The sequence below is a fragment of the Manis pentadactyla genome, chromosome 10 (genome assembly GCF_030020395.1).
Source record: "Manis pentadactyla isolate mManPen7 chromosome 10, mManPen7.hap1, whole genome shotgun sequence".
In the NCBI taxonomy this organism is placed as follows: Eukaryota; Metazoa; Chordata; class Mammalia; order Pholidota; family Manidae; genus Manis; species Manis pentadactyla.
Window position 1 is genome coordinate 125,888,194 of NC_080028.1, and position 19,789 is coordinate 125,907,982.

A 19,789-nucleotide genomic window follows, 5' to 3' on the forward strand; every position below is an offset into this window, starting at 1 on the left:
TCGGTCAGCAGGGCCCTTCCACCCCAAACACTACATGAGACCTACATCCCAATATTCCTTCTGGGTGGGTGGGTGATACCACCCACACCGCCGGGTAGGTCCAACTGGGGGCGCCTGAGGGGAAAGCATCTGCATCCAGCCCCTGGAAACCCGGCGGGGGAGACAGTCTGTCTCGGGGAGGAAGGAGGCAGCTTCTAGCGCCCCGTTGTTCCACCGACTGGGTTCGGCTGTCACACGCTTGCTCCTACCAGGAGCGCACTTGGAGTTCAAGCTTCCCTGAGCCTCCGCGGCTGCTCCCCTCTCTGTGAGCAAAGGGCCTCAGCGCAGTCCTTGAGCCCAGAACCCCTGGGGAAGGAACCTGGCCAATCTGCTCGTCGCAAGCCCCGCTTCCTTCTACCCCTCCCCCCAAGCCCCGAGTGTCTGTCTCCCAGGGCCCTGCAGCCTGGAGGCCCCCACAGCGTGGGAAATAAGTGGACGGCACAGAAGATCCTCCCTGGTACACCTGCCTCCAGGGCCAGGCTCTGCTTCCTCTGGAGACTCATCTCCTGTCACCCCCCGCTAAGGCTGCTGCCCTTGGCAGAGGGGTGGGTGAGTGAGCTGCAGCACCTACCTCAGGAAGTGGCCTGAAGCCCACTTGGGCCTGCTTGTTATGGCCCTGGACTTGCGGCTCTAACTGAAGCCTCCATCCAGACAGTCTGGGTTCCCACTGATCAGATCTTACCATCCCCTGTGAGGCCCAGGACAACCTGGAACCTACAAAATCGTCTAGGTTACCACAGGAGGTGACGTCCAGGCCTTTTCTAGACATGTTCTATTCGGACCCACAGGACTGAGTTGCCCGCCCCCACCGCAGTGGCCCCACAGGAACAGACAGCCCAGATGACAGGACAGTACAGGGAATAAGGAACAGATATGTTGAAAATTAAACCTGACCCCAGTGGCAAGGGCCAGTTCTGGGGGTCTTCTGCTTTCCCCTTCCAAATGCAAGCAGCGCTCCACTCCCTCTGCGCCCATCTTCCCTGCTCTAGCGTGGCGGTGCTTCTCTCCAGGGACCCTTTCCAACGACTTCTAGGAGATGTCGCGGTTCACAGCCCTACTGTCGCTGTGGTCCCGTGGGCAGGCTGGTACTCTCTGTATCCCCGGCCTCAGCTCGAGTGATTGGCAGAATGGGCGGCTACAGGCTCCACAGAACCACCGGGAAAAGACCACCCCACCACACGGCAGGTAGGCGCCACCGACTGGGGACAGCGTCCGTCCCGGGTGGGATCGCTCGCGGGCGGAGCTGTGTTCCTCGCAGTTCTTTATAAATAACTGCGGTTATTTTCCTTCCCCCCGTGGAGCCCAGCCTGGGCCGGTGCGGGAGACGCCCCTCCCCCGCCGGGAATCGCTAGGCCTAGCTTGGCGGCCGTGGTTCCCAGGCCTCGTGGAGCGGCAGCTGCGCTCCCTCCAGCTGAGGACAATCTTGATGCTAAATGTATTGCTTAATCCGCGGAGCCACAGGACCAGATTCACAGGTGCGCACGCTAACGAGTGAGCCACCCGGGCGGCGGCGGCGTCCCCACGTCCGCGGCTGAAGGCTAAGGAAGGGCGGTATCCACTACGGCGGCTCGTTGCTCTAGGAGCACGACTCTCGCTTTGGGTGCAAGAGGTCCCTGGCTTAAATACCGGACGAGTCCTCCCTTTTCCGCTCTGCGAGTTCTGCGGAGGACCGGAGGCCTACTAGGCGGAGGCTACGCGCGGCACTGCCCGCATGGAGACTGGGTCGCAGGGAGACGCAGACAGCATCCCCAGGGACTTGGGGTCCCGCGGTGGCCGCGGCTGAAGGGGCCTGCCGGCTCCCGGGAAGGAAGAGGAGGCTGCTGGGGTGTGTCGTTGATGGCCCTGGGGGTACAGCTCTCTTAGGGCCCGAGATCGTCGCAGCAGGAGTTGCAGGTGAGCCCTACTTTTACTTGAAGTTGCGTTTTAGAGGCGGGGCGAGGGGGCAGGAGAGAGGGCCTCGGGAGAAGTCCAGTGGTGCCCTGGCTGGGCCCGGGGCTCGGCCCCCGCCTCGCACGCCCAGGCCCTGGGGCCTTCCAGCTGAGAGCGGGAAGTGCGCGCCACACACACGCGGGGGTGGTCCGACCTCACACACGCGGATCCTCGGGGGTCGGTCAGGCCTGGACACGGAGAGGGACGCACCGACGGCAGAGAGAGCCCCGAGCCCGGCCCCCGCAGGACGCCTGGACGCGGCTCCTGCTGCCCCGAGGGCGGCGTCCTCGTTCTGCCACTACCTGGGGACCTGAGGACCCGCCTGCTCCCCTGGCGAGCCGGGAGAGCATCGCTGGCCCGCCCCGGTGCGGGGTCTGGTGGGTGGCCTGACTCACCCCCTCCCGGCGCCAGGCCATCCCAGGGCGCCTGCGGCCAGGACCGTGGCCCGCGGCCCGCCGGCTAGTTCGGTCCGTAGGACAAAGCGACTCGAGACGGCAGCCTTGCGCGCCGGAGGCCCCGCGTCAGAAGCTCGTTTGGGGTTTGACCTTGCCTGCGCGGGGTGGGGGTGGGGGTGGGGGAGCCGGGAGGGGCCAGGCGGGTGGCTGGCTCCTCCCTGAGCTCCGTAGGCGCTGGGTGAGCGCCCACTGGGTGCCGCACCGGGGGGTGCGGGCTTTTTCCGAAGCGGAATGCCAATGACCGCGGCCCACGTGACCTCCACGCGCTGCCGCCCCTCTGAGCGGACCCCTGCCCGCCGGCCCGGAGGGCAGCGCGGGGTGGAGGCTGCGGGCGAGGATGGCGAGGACTGGGGGTGCGCCGCCGCGGGGGCTGCTCCCCACGCTGTGGTCCATCCGGCCCCGAAGCTGGTCCTTCCCAGCGGGTCTGACATGGGAGTCCCCAGTTCGAGTGGACCCCGGACGCTACGTCAGCAGCCAATGCGGGGCTCGTCGGTCTAGGGGTAATGATCCGCGCTTAGGGTGCGAGAGGCCCCCGTTCAAACCCCGGCGAGCCCCTGGGTTTTCTCCCCCGGACCTTCAGAGACGGACATGGTAGAGGAGGGTGATTTTCAAAAGGTCTCACGCTGACCGGGTACCGCCCACTGCGGCTTTTAAAATGTAACTGGGGCCCTGTCGCCGAAGCGTCGCCAGAGCCAAGAAGTCCTCCCCTCCTCGTCCACGAGGAGCCCGTTCCTTTCCAGTCGGACACCTCAGAAACATGCAGCCTGGGCTTTCCCGCCGTCCGGGCTCAGGAAGCCAGCGCCCCCAATACGGTCACCCCTTGTGTGGGCGTGGCCTCCCGGGGCCCCACCTCCCTGCTCGCGGTCGGGAAGGCGACCGGGAGCTCCAGCCGCTGAGCGCGCAGCCCTGCTGCCCACCAGGACTCAGAGCCCTCCGCCCCATTCCGCGGCTCCAGAAACTAATGCTGGAGACACAGAACACAGAGTTTCCCCCTAACTCGGGAAAGCTCGAAAATGCAAGCATTTGAAGAATAGTGCAAGTGTTGGCTACGATCCCACACGGTTACAGCCCCCATTCATGCCCCACCAGGCAAAGAGTGTCAAGCAATGGGTTTAGGAGAGCACACTTGCACCTGTGGTGAAGCCTAACCGTGCACAAGATCTGCAGTGGTGGATAACGTCTGTGTTGCAGAACCCTGAGGGGGATCCTCCAGGAGCCAAATTCTTACAAAACACGCCCTTAGTGGGAAGGCACCTTACCTCTTAGTGCCTGGGGGTGAGAAGGCAGCAGGACTCAGGGGAGGGGGTTAACTCCTCCAGCCTTTCCCCTTTGTCTAGCACAGGGGCCCAGGGAAGGTCCTCCCAGGGAGTCGCAAACGTTTGTCAGAGATGCCTTGCCAAGGTGTGCCAAGGGCAGCTGCCTCCATAGGATCTGGGGGGTGGTCACACTGGAAAGGAGGAATCAGGAATGAGGCAGGGGAGAGGACCTATGGTTGGACACATGCTATTGGCAGGGTCTTCCTTTTGATTTGGTATGGTGAGTTTAAGAGTGTGCAATGAACCAAGGATCACCAATAATCCAATTCCGTGCACTTTAGGACCAATTGGGGAAAAAAACCAGCTCAAGTAGATGATTTAAAGTGACCCATGATTGGTAAGTCCTTGAGCCCCTGGCAGAAGAAAATAACAATTTTCTGTGGAGAAATACACTTTTACTCTAGAACTCACAGAATTCCCCATACAAAGAAGTTTACAAGGAAAATAGACAGCTCGTGATAAAATTAACAAGGAAACAAGGCACGGTGAGCAACAACCAACGAGCAACTGGCGATGGAAATAAAATTCTAAATCTTTCAGATGCTAAGATTATCACACACTGTATAATACAACTATCCTTATTATGTGTGCAGAAATGAAAGACAATAATGAAAATACCTTTGAGAACAGGAACTATGTAAAGTGCTTCAGAAAAATAAAAAGGAACTAAATTATTCTAAAAATAAAAATACACAAAGATTGAAACAAAAGTTAATAAATATATGTAACCATTGGTTTAAAAAAGAAATACTAAGTGCAGGGCGCTCGATACTAGGAAAACAGGGCAGCAAGAAAAAAAAAAAAAAAAAAAGAAAAAAAGAAATACTAAAGTAAAAGTAGGTCAAAATAAATAATACAAAACAAAAAACTAAAATATCCTTATTTGATTTTTTTGATATCATTAATGTGCAATTACTTGAACATTACGGTTATTAGACTCCCCCTATTATCAAGTCCCCCCCACATACCCCATTATAGTCACTGTCCATCAGCATAGTAAGATGCTATAGAATCATTACTTGTCTTCTTTATATATACTGCCTCCCCCATGTCCCCAATCCCCTACATCATGTGCGCTAATGGTAATGCCCCATTTTGCCCCTCGTCCCTCCCTTCCCACCCATCCTACCCAGTCTCTTTCCCTTCGGTAACTGCTGCTAGTCCATTCTTGGGTTCTGTGAGTCTGCTGATGTTTTGTTCCTTCAGTTTTTCTTTGTTCTTACACTCCACAGATGAGTGAAATCATTTGGTGCTTGTCTTTCTCCATCTGGCTTATTTCACTGAGCATAATACCCTCTAGCTCCATCCATGTTGTTGCAAATGGTACGATTTGTTTTTTTCTTATGGCTGAGTAATATTCCATTGTGTATATGTACCACCTCTTCTTTATCCATTCATCTACTGATGGACTAGGTTGCTTCCATTTCTGACCTATTGTGAATAGTGCTGCGATAAACATAGGAGTGCATCTGTCTCTTTCAAACTGGGATGCTGCATTCTTAGGGTAAATTCCTAAGAGTGGAATTCCTGGGTCAAATGGTATTTCTATTTTGAGTTTTTTGAGGAACCTCCATACTGCTTTCCACAATGGTTGAACTAATTTACATTCCCACCAGCAGTGTAGGAAGGTTCCCCTTTCTCCACATCCTCACCAACATCTGTTCTTTGTGTTTTGGATGGTGGCCATCCTTACTGGTGTGAGGTGATATCTCATTGTGGTTTTAATTTGCATTTCCCTGATGATTAGCGATGTGGAGCATCTTTTCATGTGTCTGTTGGCCATCTGAATTTCTTCTTTGGAGAAGTGTCTGTTCAGATCCTGTGCCCATTTTTTAATTGGATTATTTGTTTTTTGTTTGTTGAGGTGTGTGAGCTCTTTATATATTTTGGATGTCAGCCCTTTATTGGATCTGTCATTTTCTTTATTTGATTTTAAGTTAACCAACAAACTTCTGAGAATTCCGTACAAAAAATTATAATGGAATTTAGAAAATACTTTGAAATAAATTATGATGAAAATACTACATACCCAAACCTGTAGGACATGGCTAAAGCTGTTGTTACAGGGAAATTGATAGCCTTAGATAGGTCTAATAGAAAATTTAAAAACACGTGGCAACGGGTTAGAACAAGGGAATAATAATGATAATAACATGAAATTAATAAAGTAGAAACAAGCATACAATAGAGATTAATGACAAATCCTAAAGACAGATCTTGGAATAAGCTAAAGTTGCTGATCAAACTGCAAAAACTGATTCAGAAATAATGAAAGAAGATACACATAACCCGTACCAGGAAAAGAATGGCTTTACTATTGTTGCATAATTTAAGAAGATAATAAAAGCGTATCCTAAACAACTTTGAAAATTTGGAAAAAAAAAATTTTTAAATACAAAGCATGTTTTAATAGAATAAAAATGTAAATGATCTTAAAACCAATAAAGGAGGTGAATCATTATTCTCCAGGAAAATGCTTGGCCCAGATGACATCAGTGGAGCATGCCAGCAAACATTCAAGAAAGAAAATTTAAATACGACACCAAATCTTTCACAGAATAGAAGAGGGGATCTCCCCATACATTTTATGAGGCTACCATAACTCTAGTATCAAAACTAAACACAGACAGCATGAAAAAGAATTTAAAAAGCACATAATCTTGCTCATGAAAATAGAAAAATGAGCAAAACAAGCATTATGACATAGAAAAAGAATAATGCACCGTGTCCAAGTTGTGTTTATCCTAGGTGATACAAGGTTGATTTGACATTAGAAAATCTGTTAATGTATTTAACAAATTCAAAGGAAAATAGTTGATATAATCCAACTTCCATTCATGATTTTAAAAATTCTTAGTAAATTAGCAAAAGGAGGTAATACCCATTAACTTGACAAAATTATCTACAAAATAATACAGCAGACTTCATTCATACTTGCTGATGAAATTATGAAAACATTCTTTGAGTTTGGAAATGCAACAAGGATGCTGACACTCAATTTCTATTAACTATTTTATCTGAGAAACGATTGCTCCTACTTTGTTGGTGGGAATGTAAAATAGTACAAGGACTCTGGAAAAGACTGCAGCAGTTTCTTCAGAGACTAAACAAGTAACTACCACATATGACCCTACAATGGCAACTTTAGGAATGTATCCATAAAAATAAAGACATGTTCACACAGAAACCTGTCCACTAATGTTTATGACTGTTAAACTTGTAACAGCCAAAAAAGTGGAAATACTCCAGATGTCCTTCAAGGGGTCAGTATTAATAACTGTGGTACATCTCACCCTGGGATTTCAACCCTGCGCCTCCCTCCGTCTCCCTTCGCTTGCCCGCGGGGCTGCTCCTTCCTGAGCCTGCCGTAGGGTCGGTGGAGGCGGGCACAGGGGCTGGCGGGGTCCCCAGCTGGAGGCCAGGGCGCCGTGACGGAGGTCCTGCACTAAGGGTACCCTTGTTGCAGCGGGGGCGTCGGTGGGGAGCAGAACCCTTAGCGGGGGTAACCCCTGTGGGGCCCAGGGAGCCTTGGCCACTAACCTGCCTCTGGTGCCAGGTCCAATTCATTACCTAACCCTGTTCCCACTACCTACCCACTCCACCAATATCGTGGTACAATACCCAACCTGTGTGCCTGGCTAGTTCAATTGATAGAGCATGAGACTTAATCTCAGGTTCGTGGGTCCAAGCCCCATGTTGGGCAGCTTGTTTTCTTGTTTTGGACTGTAGAGTCCGGAGAAGCGCGGCAGGAGGCATTTAGTGAGCGTCCGGCGGATGCCACCCAGTGGGCACTCAGTGAGTCCAAGAGAGGCTCTCCGGAACCTATGATCCGAACGCTCAACGCGGGCGCGGGCGCAGGGCCTCTTCGCAGGCTTTTGCCCCAGCGTGTCACCAGCGCGCTTGCGGCTACCACGAGTGTCTGCTAAGTGACTTCGGGGTACGCGGGACGCACGGGCCTCCTGCCCGGCTGTTCCCCATTCCTGGCCAGGTTCGTTGCTATCTGAGTGCTAGGGCGACCGCCACTTCGTGACCTCGGCCCTTCCCAGCGGGTCTGAAATCCGAGCCCCCTCACAGGCCCTGCGGGTCTCAATCCCTCGACCCTACGACGTTGTGAAGGAGAGCGGGAGGCAGTACCCGGAGTGGCTGGAGGTTGGTCTAGGGGTTTGATCCCCGCTTCCCGGACAAGCCGCTGCTTGTTGCAAAAACATTTCCTCCTTCCTTAGAGATTTGGCAACCAGCCCTGGGCCTCAGCCTTTGGGCTTGGAAATCGACACTCCAAGAGGGAATTGAAATAAAATCTATAGGAGCCTACTGGTTCCTAGTGCTTTCACATGTTTAACTGGATCCTGGGGGATCCAGAGGGTGCGGCACCCCCCCAGGCCTCCTCCCCTTTTCTGCCTCCATCTCCTCCCTCCGCTTCTTTGTCCGCCTCCCCTGGATGCGCCCAGATGCTCCCTGGTCCCTCTGCCTCAGATCGGGAGAGGGTTCCCAGAACGAGGGGTCCACACCGCCCGGAGAGGGGCTCCATGTTCCTCTCCGAGCGTCAGGCTGTGAGAGGCCCGTTCTTCCGCGGCTGCGGGTCCAGGCGCAGTTTGGCTTTGACCGTGAGGGAGTCCCATTCCCAGGGCTGCTCTCTGTAAAGGACGAAGGTTCTCTGCTTTCCAGGCAACTGTGGGCCGGGTCCGAGCGCAGGCGGAATCATCTCCTTCCTCCCAGAGCTCATTGCGGGCCCCTGAGGCTGACTGTCCAGTTAGATTTCCTGGGGGGAGCCATCTCGGTCCTAAAGTTACTATTTTTAAAAGTTTTTATTTGTTGGTTAAAAAAATTGCTATCAGCTTTGGGGAAATCACTAAGAAACACATTCCGAGACTGTGGTTTCCAGTAACAGGAATGGGGGGGATTTGGGAGACCAACCTGATCCACTGAAAATGCTGGGTATTAGAAACAAACCTAAAAGCGCTGGAGAGCTTTCGGGAGAGTAAAGAAATCCCAGGCCAAATTTAAACGGAGATGGGAAACCAGAGGGGCGCGTGGAGCCCCAAAGCTGCGGGGGCACCCACTGTATTTTCCATCCCCGCAAACAAGACCGCCGCGCTCTGGCGGACGAAGCACAGCGCACCACCTGCCCCTGGGCTCTCCCTCGAATCTGTGTCCCTAAAGATGAATACGCATAGAAATACACCCGGCCCGCCCCAACATTCTTCTTCAGACCTGCTAAAATGCAAGTTACTTTAAGTAAAAGGAGAGCGTGTGCGAAGACCTCGTGCACCGGAAGCGGGAAGCACACATCAAGAACAAGGAGCCGCGTCTACAGCGTCCCAGTGCCTCTCACCGGCGGTCCCCTTCTTCCCAGGCTGGTTCCTCTGCATCTCAGGGACGGCGGCGGCAGCCCCTTGGGTGCCACCTCATCTTCTGTGCCTGTGACCAGATGTCTGGCCCAGGCGGGACACTGGAGATTAGAAAGCGCGACAACTAAGTGCAAAGTGTGTTGTTGGAGGATATTCGAATATGGACTGTATGTTAGATAACCTTGTTGCACGCGTGATAAAGGATAATTTTGGAGGTGTGGCAAAGGGAGGCTCTGAGGTCTTCCTTCCAGCCCTGCGCTCTGCTAGGTCTTGGGTCAACCCGGGCCCCGGGAGGACCGAACACCCCATTGATCCACTGACCGAACCAGCCAGAGATCCCCACGCTCTCCGAGTCTGTTCACCCGAAGGAGACCCAGTGCATTCCGGGGCCTGGAACTCCTTCCGGAGGAAACAGGCGGGCGACTCGGTGGAGCCCGGGCCGGAGGAGCGGCAAGCACGCCGAGCAGTAGAGCGCTGCGGGCGGCGGGGCGGTGGTGTGCTCGGGACGGCTGAGTTCACGACTGTGTCCTGAGACTGAGAAAAGCTGACACATTGTGGGGTTAAGTGAATACCCATATCAACTCCCCCATCGCGGCCCAGCCGCCTGTGACTGCCCCCTTCAGCCAAGGTGCTGGGTGGGCATCGCCTCGGAGGCCTAATGGATAAGGCGCTGGCCTCCTGGGTCAGGATTGTGGGTGCGAGTCCCATCTCGGTAGTGTGAGGGCGGGTTGAAATGGTGGCTTTTTGCCCTTGAAAAGAGGGTGGAAAAATATTTGAACAATGCGACACCACCCACCCATAAAATAGTGAGTTTATTCTCTCATAAGGAAAGAAAGGGAGGGAAAAACAACGCACTCTTACATCGTTGTGGGTAAAAAATGAGGTTGCGCCCCGAGTATGGAAGGCGTCTCGGTCCTCACACCTCTTAGATCTTCGTGTTCCATGTCCAACAGCCTCTCAGAAAGGAGGGTAGGCGCCAGTGCAAACCTCGGGGAAGAGCGTCCGGTCTGTGAGGCTGACCAGGCAGGGTCGGGGGGGAGAGCTGTGTCCATTTTCTATAGAACAAGCAGGAACTCCCATTGTGCCTTTGTCTGCACGACTGCCCAAGAGAGAACCAGGAGTGGGAGGCTACGAGCACTCAGGGCCCAGGAGCGGAGGGAGGAAAAAGAGGGGAAAGGAGGCCGGCCAGGAGGCCCGCAGCGGAGGACGGCCGTGGCCCCTCTGGCAGCGACTGCGTCAGGACTGGACGGGCGCTGGCGGGAGAATTAGAAGTGACCTGGGCCGGTGACAACGTTGATTTGATCTGGGTTCGAAATGTGGGAGGTTTTCCTTCTGGATTGCGATTTATTTTAGTTCCTCCAGGGCAAGAAAGGGCCTGGTTGGAGTCTTGGTGTCAGTCCGGCATTTGGGGTCTAGCAAAAGCTGTCCGCGGCGGGCGCGTGCCTCTGAGCGCTCCGGGGACCGCAAGGCCCGCGCCCACGCACACGCCGCGCCACCGGGTCGGGGGCTGAGTCACAGAGCTGCCGCCTCCAGTCCCCCCTGCCCCCAGGACTAAAGAGGGCAGGGCGGGCATCGGAACAGGGGCGAGGGGAGGGAGCCTCGGGGCCCCTAAGGCGCTACCGCGGTTGGTGAGGGGGGCCCGTTGCTCAGTTAGACAGCGACGTGGAGCCTGGTGAGGAAGGAGGCAGAAGTGAAAGGCGGCCGCTTCCTCTGAGCTGGAATCCAGCTTCCTTTCTTCAAAACCCATTTTATTAACAGCTGTATCCTCAGTGCCTGGTATACAGTAGGTGCTCAACAAACACTTGAGTGAACGAAGGACGGACTCTATCAGGCAAGAGGGCGTCGGGTGGGCTGGGGCGCCCTTGGGACCTAGAGCTTATGGGAAGACGTACCGCGGTCGGCTTGGGGGCGCAGCAGCGCCGGCGGTCCCCTCGCCGAACCCCTGCCTCGGGTCCCCGGTGGGTAGACTCCCTGGGCCACCTGCTGACCTGCAGACCTGGTCAAATCCTGGCGGGCTGCCGGCAGTCGGTGGTATTCCCGCTTCACATGGTTATACCAAGTGGTGTGGACACATTATCCTCTGAGAACACGCTTTAGCACCGTGTGCCCGTGAACCTATTCACTAAGGGGCTCAGGTTGGCGGAGAGCAGTGAGAGGCAGGACTCTCCTCAAATGTATGCCAGCAAATGTCTTGTGAGCCGAAGTGTTTAGGCTTAGCAAGGCTTGGAAAGATGATGTCCATAGCACTGTATCATTTAAAAAGGGGGGACATCCAGGTATATGCCTCCAGAGGCAGCGAACATTGCATCTGTAACAAAAAATATTCTAGTAGCCTCATTAAAATGTTTAAAGTGGACTTGATTTTAATAATATATTTTATTTTAATCAATTTATTATATAATTTCCCATGTAATAATATGCAAATTATCAATGAGATGTTTTATGTTCTCAATTTTAGCACTTGACATTTTGAGCAAGGTGGCTTGCTATTGCTGGGGTCTGTCCTGTGCATCGTAGGATGTCAGCAGCATCTTTGGCCTCTAGCCTTTAGCTGGCAATAGTGTCCCCAGAGTTGTGACAACCAGAAATGTCTTCATACATTGCCCAACGTTCCCTGGGGGGCAAAATTGCCCCTGGTTGTGAGTCACTCTTCTAGAGCATTGAGGGCATACATCTTGGTGCAAACAGTTTTCATTTGTGATCTGACAGGAGGGCCAGCTTGGAACAGGGCCAGGTGGTAGCGAGAACATCTGTGATGGCCAACCCAGAAGGCAGTCTGGTGGGGTTAGGAAAATGGGCTATGTACAGGGGGCTAAACAGATAAATTCTATTACTGAGACTTAATGGGAGTCAGATTTCTCACTGGTGCAGCTGTAAAGAGCAAAGCCTTTAATAAATCCTATGGTGTTGCATTGAAATCGGAGATATTAGTGATGTCATTCGATAACTCAGTGAAGGTGGTCACTGACACAGATGGTTGGTGGTAGTGAGTTTACAAAAACAGTTCTTCACTGTTTTGTGTGCGTGAAACCATCATAAAATTGTATATCAATGATATCTTAATTAAAAAACCCAGTTCTTATAAAGGTATATTTTCCTGCTTGCAATTACCAAGTAATCTGTAGAGTCATATAGTTTGATACTATGTGAATATTCTGTTTCCCAACAACCTATTAACTATTGCTTTTAACATTCCTTTGTAATCACTGTCTCAATTGAGAGCTAAAAAATGATGACTTCCTAGTTCTATCATTTTGCTATATTTATAAACTGGCACTATTCTGTAAAGAACTTTTTCCTATGAATCTATGAGGAACTTCAGATTGTTTTATAAAGACAGGGTAAATGCTAAATTTTTCCCCTTTAATTATTGATTTTTACCACCAATTATGGTAAATTACCTTGAAATTTTCCCTCTTTTAACTAGTATTACTATTGATTCACAGATTTAAATAAATTTAATATTTTATAATCAATTATATTCTTTTTGATGCTCAAATTGTTCCAAATTTAGCCAGTTGGAGGGCCCTTTCAAGCTAGTGTCTTTGTTCCTTTTCAAAAAAAAAATCTTTATTTATTCAAAAAGTTTTAATTTGAAAGGTTTTAAGCCTAAAGAAAGGTTGAAAGAGTAGTACATTAAACATCATACATGGATATGGCAACCCATTTAAAAGTCATTTGCAATTTAGTTATGTCCTCATTGGGCTTTGAGCATTTCCTTATTTTCTGCACTCACATAATATACTAGACTTAGCTTGTCTTTTTCCTGCTCAGGCCTGGAATCATCTCTTTCTCTAAGGAACTCTATTTCCTCTTAGTAGGGAATGGTACTTAGAAACCAAGATCTGGATGTTAGGGGTGCTCATTGATACTGGTTTGTCATTGATTACAGGTGTTTTGTTTCATTTTTTAGTTCACTTTCACTTTTGCAACAGTTTCCTGATTTACCCTTGTATCTTAAGTGTTCTTTCTCCAATCCTTTCCTCAACTTAGCTGACAGAGTGACTCTAGTGGATTATGGATTTCATGTTCAAGGGCATCCTTCCCATTTACATTCTTTGGATCTGTTTGGAAAACTCCTTTCCTCCTCCATTTAGACCTGGTGGTAATGTCCATCTCTGGATTCCCACATGGAATGGATTGGATTTATGACCCAGGATGACCAGAATACTCCACTCTCCATTCAGTATGGTTGGTTCAGATTTGGGCACATGATCCAAGAAGAGATGGTCATAGCCTTGCCTGGAGTCACTAAATAAGCACTAGTACACAGAATTTCTGTGTGCCCTGTGAGTGCGAGTCTGGGAAGACATGATTTTGGAGCTCCTGGTAGCCATTTTATCTGCCACAGAGAGGAATGTTCTGCAGTATGAAGTGGAACAGAAGCCAACAGAGTAGAGAGATAAATACAGGTCCTGATGTCATTATTTGGGTCCCTGAATCTAGCTCTGCCTGAAACACAAAGGCTGTGCAAAAACTTAACACCTTGCAATTGTATCAACCAATAGATTCCCTATCTCCTTAAGCTGATATGAGGTGGTTTTCTATCACCTGCAAACAATGACTTTACCAATCCAGTATCTAGTCTTCCCCTCCTTCCCAGATCTTCAGTAATTAACTTTGTGGGTTTTTGTTGCTGTTGGTTTTACTATTTGCAGAGATAGAACGAATGGAACTTGATGTGTGATAACGTGTGTCTGATGGACACATGAGGGCCTGCTATAGCCCCAAGATACTTACTTATCTTGAGTTACTGGTAGCAGAAGAATGACATTTGTTAAGACACTATAGTCAGCCTGAGGAATATTGCGTGTAAATAACCCAAAGTGGATTAGAGGAAACCACTGGTTTCCATAGAACTTTTTTTTTAGGGATCCGACTTCCACTACTGATCCAGGTGCATAGTTTTTATGAGTAACTCTTTCATATTATTAACTCAGGAAAGTAAACTTCACAGTGCATAAGATTAAAAGCTTTCTGGGCACTTTAAAGCCAAATATTACCATCAGAACCAAAGAGTGAGTGATACCTGTTGGACTTAGAAATTCTCTATTCCTCATTGGTGTCCACATTCTACCAATTTATAAATGGACTCAGAAATAACTCTTATTTCTTCTTCACTTACCCCCAAATTAAAATATGGAATAAAAAATTGTCAACTGGCCCCTTATAAAGATGACTATTGACATATGAAGATAAACCTGTGACACTATTTCTGAATGAAATTTATCCAGAACACAGATGATAGAGCAGAGAGTGAAGAATGCAAATATCACTTAATACCTTTAGCCTCCACCTAGAGAGCATAGTCCTATCCCAGTGCATTGATGAGGTCATGCATCATGAGGTGTTTTAGCATACATTATCTCATTTAAGATATATGACTCTACAAGGTGAATATTATTTCTCCACTCTACAGATGGTGACACTTTGTGATTCTGTGAAAATTGGTAGCTTTCTCAGGGTCATACAAGTTCTAATGGTGGACCTGGAAATTGAATACAGATCATGTAAATCCAAAGGTTATTCTTTTCATCCCAATCAGCAGCATGTATATTTCCCAACAGGATACCATCCCAGCTTGGGTGGCGGATAAAATAGATGGCTGTGATTTTTCTCCAGCAGAAGGGTCATTGCTAATTACATCATTTCCAATGTTGCCACATCCTGAAACAGTAATTACATAACTCCAGTGACAGGTCTTTATTATCAATGTTGGATTCAAAGGAACCCAGTGAGACCATTTGCAACAACATGGATGGAGCTGAAGGACATTACGCTCAGTGAAATAAGCCAGGTGGAGAAAGACAAGTACCAAATGATTTCCCTCATTTGTGGAGTATAGCAGTGAAGCAAAACTGAAGGAACAGGGTAGCAGCAGACTCAGAGACTCCAAGAGGGACTAGTGGTTACCAAAGGGGAGGGGTGGGGGAGGGCGGGTGGGGAGGGAGGGAGAAGGGGACTGAGGGGTATTATGTTTAGTACACATGGTGTGGGGGGTCACGGGGAGAACAGTGTAGCACAGAGAAGGGACATAGTGGATCTGTGGCATCTTGCTGCACTGATGGACAGTGACTGCACTGGGGTATGGGTGGGGACTTGATAATATGGGTAAATGTAGTAACCACATTGTTTTTTCATGAGAAACCTTCATAAGAGTGTATATCAGTAATACCTTAATAAAAAATTTTAAAAAAAAGAACCCAGTGAGGAGAAGGGGCAATTGCTCTCTGCTTGTATTTAATGAGGCTCTCAGGGAATATAACCCTAGTGGCCATGGAGGCTCCTGTAAAGAGCTGGGCCTGTGAGTCCACCAAACTTCCTTCCAGAACTGAGGGCTGAGTCTGTGCAACCAGCCCTTGTTCATGCAGACTTAGCCTGGAAAACCTCAATGATAAGACCCTCTCTCTCAGACCAATAATCTCTGGCCAGGTCGGGAAAAGCAAAACAAGCCTGGGACTCCTGGTGACTGTGAAGACTGCCATTCATCCCTGGTAAGAGTCAGATTGGGGTGACTAATAAAAAACTGTGGGATAAGGTGTAAAACCTTGCGGGGAACTCCTCACTACGTCTTTCTTTTAAGTGCAGCCTCAGAAACAGCTCTGAGGTCACCAGCACGTCCTTGCAATTGTCCCAGTCTGACTAGTATGTCTCTTGTCTGTTTTTGAGATCCTGAACTGTAGGGAAAATGAACTGGCTGGATTCTGCCCACACCTTTGGGACATTTCCATTTCAATTTTACAAATCAGACGTAGGGAGATCACTGGACATAGTCAAGAAAGGCTGACTCAGCTCTATAAAGTGCTCTGAAAATGTGAGCCCAGAAGTAGCGGCAGCAATGTTATCATTATCCCCCTGGAGACAATTATTGATTGATCGCTGATGTCATCCTCAGAGCAAACGTGTTAGGAATGTGCAGTATGTTCCGACTCGAGGTGATGCACTGAAAAATGTCTTCCAAGGCAGCACCACTGATGATGTATGTGCATGACGCCAGCCCTGTATCGTGTGCTCCGTGTCAGTCTCCATGGTAACCATCTACATAAGTGCTCTCCAGCGCTCATAAATGTTTAAATATCTATAAATACTCTTACATCTGCAGTGTTTTATGAAACTTACTTTTAAAAAATACATGGTTATGGTAGAGAGTTTAAACATATAAAAGATTGACAACAAACCCACTGTCACAACCTCTCGGTGTCCTCCCAGAGGCACTGCCCTCGGTGTGCCAATGCAGGAGTGGCAGTGCGGGGGGCTGTCCCGGGCCGAGCACACAGCAGCAAGGTGGTGATGCCTCGCCTACGTCACACAGCCTTTCTCCTCTCCGCCTTCTTACTCGCCCCACCATAACCATCATTTTCCAGGCTCGTGAATCTTCCCTGCCCTGCCTGCCCCTGAGCCCCGGCTCCCAGCCCCATGAGAGGAGCGAACCGGTCAGGCGTCTCCGAGTTCCTCCTCCTGGGGCTCTCCAGGCAGCCCCAGCAGCAGCAGCTGCTCTTCGTGCTCTTCCTGACCATGTACCTGGCCACGGTCCTGGGAAACCTGCTCATCCTCCTGGCCGTCGGCGCCGACTCCCGCCTGCACACCCCCATGTACTTCTTCCTCAGCACCCTGTCCTTCGTGGACGTCTGCTTCTCTTCCACCACCGTCCCCAAGATGCTGGCCAACCACATACTCGGGAGTCAGAGCATCTCCTTCTCCGCGTGCCTCACGCAGATGTATTTTGTTTTCATGTTCGTGGACATGGACAATTTCCTCCTGGCTGTGATGGCCTATGACCGCTTTGTGGCCGTATGCCGCCCCTTACACTACACAACGAAGATGACCCCCCAGCGCTGTGCCCTGCTGGTCGCTGTGTCGTGGGTCATTGCCAACCTGGATGTCCTGTTGCACACCCTGCTGATGGCTCGACTCTCGTTCTGTGCAGACAATGCCATCCCCCACTTCTTCTGTGATGCGACTCCCCTCCTGACACTCTCCTGCTCTGACACACGCCTCAACGAGGTGATGATTCTGACTGAGGGGGCCCTGATCATGATCACCCCATTTGTTTGCATCCTGACTTCGTATATCCACATCGCCAGTGCCGTCCTGAGAGTCCCATCCCCAAAGGGAAGATGGAAAGCCTTCTCCACCTGTGGCTCCCACCTGGCCGTGGTTTCCCTCTTTTACGGGCACCATCATCGCGGTGTATTTCAACCCTTTGTCCTCACACTCGTCTGCGAAGGACGCTGCAGCTACTGTGATGTACATGGTGGTGACCCCCATGCTGAACCCCTTCATCTATAGCCTGAGGAACAGGGACTTGAAAACAGCTCTCAGAAAAGTGCTTGGTGGAAAGACTTTTTCTGTCTGATGAGAGAACAAAAGCTGAATCTCGTCCTCATGTCAATTTATATCTCATCAATTAGGTACAAGGTAGCAGCTATTTTGTTAAAGACAGTCTGGAAACAAACATATTGACATCTGTTTTAGGGACACGCAGAAGGCAGTATTTATTTTATTTGTGCACCTAATGCTCTGTAACCCTGTTGCCTCTACCAAGAATGAGACTACTTTTTAATGACTTGCTTTTAAATTATTTTACACCCAGCATCAGTTTTTCCTTTTAAGTGGCCTGTTTTTTTTTTAAGGTTAAGGGACTTTCTTTATTTTTTACAGATTAAGACTACATAGATTTCACATAGTTCTGAATCAAAAACACCTTTGTCTTCACAGAATGAGTTAGAGAACGCAGCCTCAGCTGCCATCCCAGGGACTGGAAAAAGAAGGTGATCATTACAGCGATTACTGTATTAAAAGTGGTCTATTAGTTTTGAATGTTCGAATCGCCTGGAAACTTTCACAATCTACTGATACAAACCAGCATTTGCGCTTCCTCTGCGCAGACAGCACCCCCGCTTTCTTCCTGGACGAGCAAACCCCTCCCGCACTTTCAAGAGCCGAGTCAGACGGCGCGACCTCCTCCGCGCGATCGGCTCTTCTGGCTCTCGAGCTCTGTTTTCTCTCGGGTTGATTTTTCCCCTCCCCTTTTTCTTTGGTTCAGTCCTCCCATAGGTTATGGGACCCCTCGTTCCTGAACTCGCATACAACTCACCTTGTACCCGGGGTCTGGTACTGCTCCTACGCTGAGGCTATGCTCGTGTCCAGCTGAAAGAAAAAAAAAATAGATGAATACACGTTGCCTTCTCTTTTCATTTGGACATTCTTACTTGAGAAGGAGCTTTTAAAATATGCCCATTTTAAAAAACATAATTTTTGCTACTTGACAGGTAACACTATGAAACACTGAACATCAGAGAAGAAAACTAAATTAACCTATAACCTTTCTGCTCCAAAATAATCAGTTTAACACTAATGAAGATAGTTTTAGAAAAGGGAGCTGCAATCTTTCCATATAATTTTTTTTCTTTCCATATAATTTTGTGTTCTAGTTTTCTGCCTCCTTCCCATGGCAGTGAAGGTGTTAGAAATGTGGGGCTAAAAGCTGCAGAAAGTTTTGCCCATTCACGGGTGCACCATCATTTATCTTTTCCCTGACTGAACAATTCCAAGTGGTTTTGTACTATAAATAATGCTGCTGCACACTTCTGGTGCATAGATCTTTGTTTGTGTCCCTTGACGCTACAGGTATCCTATGTGAACTATTTCTCCAGCTTGGAGTAAACGTTATGGTCACCATTAATTTCTTTAATTATCTGTGCCCCGTGTCACCTGGCCTTACCTGCAGAGGGCGCTGTACCTCCCTATTGGCATCAGAGTGCTCCGGAAGCTCACTGGAAGGAGTTAGCCAGTGCTACTTTCTACCAGGTGATCAGAGAGAGCTGGAAGCTGGACCTGTCCATTGGCATGACTGTGTGAGTCGCCAGCACGCAGCACTGCTCCTGAATTTTGATGTTGTTTGGTGTGCTGGAGGCCCACTGCTACCGCATGGACGCTGCTGGCCGACATCCTTTTGGGGGCCACACTGGGATGCACCTATGGCTTCAGGTCACAGCCATCTGAGCTCACATTTACTTTATGCTCCATTAAAGTCTGACTCTGGGCCCTGATGGCTACACCCCCAGAGGCATCCAGCTCCACGGTGTCAAACCAGCTCTGCCCATGAGCGCCCAGCCCAGATATACCCTTCCAACTTTGAGATCCCCTGGATTCTTGGGGTCTTTTTGTGTGGAACAGACTTCAATCAGGTTTTTTCTAAGACACAGGTATAACTGTGAAATGGAATTCAAATAAATGTATATGAAGATTACACTTGGATACTTAATACTTTTTATGGATTTATCTCTAAAGTCTTATAATTAACATTTCAACTATTTTCTTTCTATATGTGAATAGCTTTTACTTTTTGATTTGATTTTGGGTTATGGAGGGCATCGAGGTTCGTTCATGTTATACATTCATTATGGATTGTACCTTTTAGTAACAAAACGATCTTTGTCCTCTTTAATCCTTTTTCCCTCTTAAAGCATAGTTTGGCTAATATTAATGTCAGTAGCTCAACATCCTTTCGGCTTGTGTTGGCTCATTCTCAGACTTTCTGAAGTAGTTGACTTAAAGGGCTCTTACCCTGTATATCAACATCTTCTTTTTTAAAGCTTCTAGTACATGACAAAAAATTAGAGTACACTCCTACACCTGGAAAAAATAGTCAACAATGAATGCCTCCATTTCCCAATCACTGTCAAAGACAAATGAACAA

The 19,789-nt window shown here is 49.4% G+C and overlaps 1 protein-coding gene across 1 annotated transcript in view; it reads left to right on the forward strand.

Moving 5' to 3' along the window:
- Positions 1-19,347, forward strand: part of LOC130679213 (olfactory receptor 1F1) — a 38,307-nt gene extending 18,960 nt beyond the window's left edge. The window contains 2 exon segments of the mRNA XM_057487684.1: positions 16,500-17,259; positions 17,261-19,347. Of these exon segments, the coding sequence (XP_057343667.1) occupies positions 16,504-17,259; positions 17,261-17,443 (939 nt within the window). The 5' untranslated portion in view covers positions 16,500-16,503 and the 3' untranslated portion in view covers positions 17,444-19,347.
- Positions 19,348-19,789: the final 442 nt, after the last annotated feature.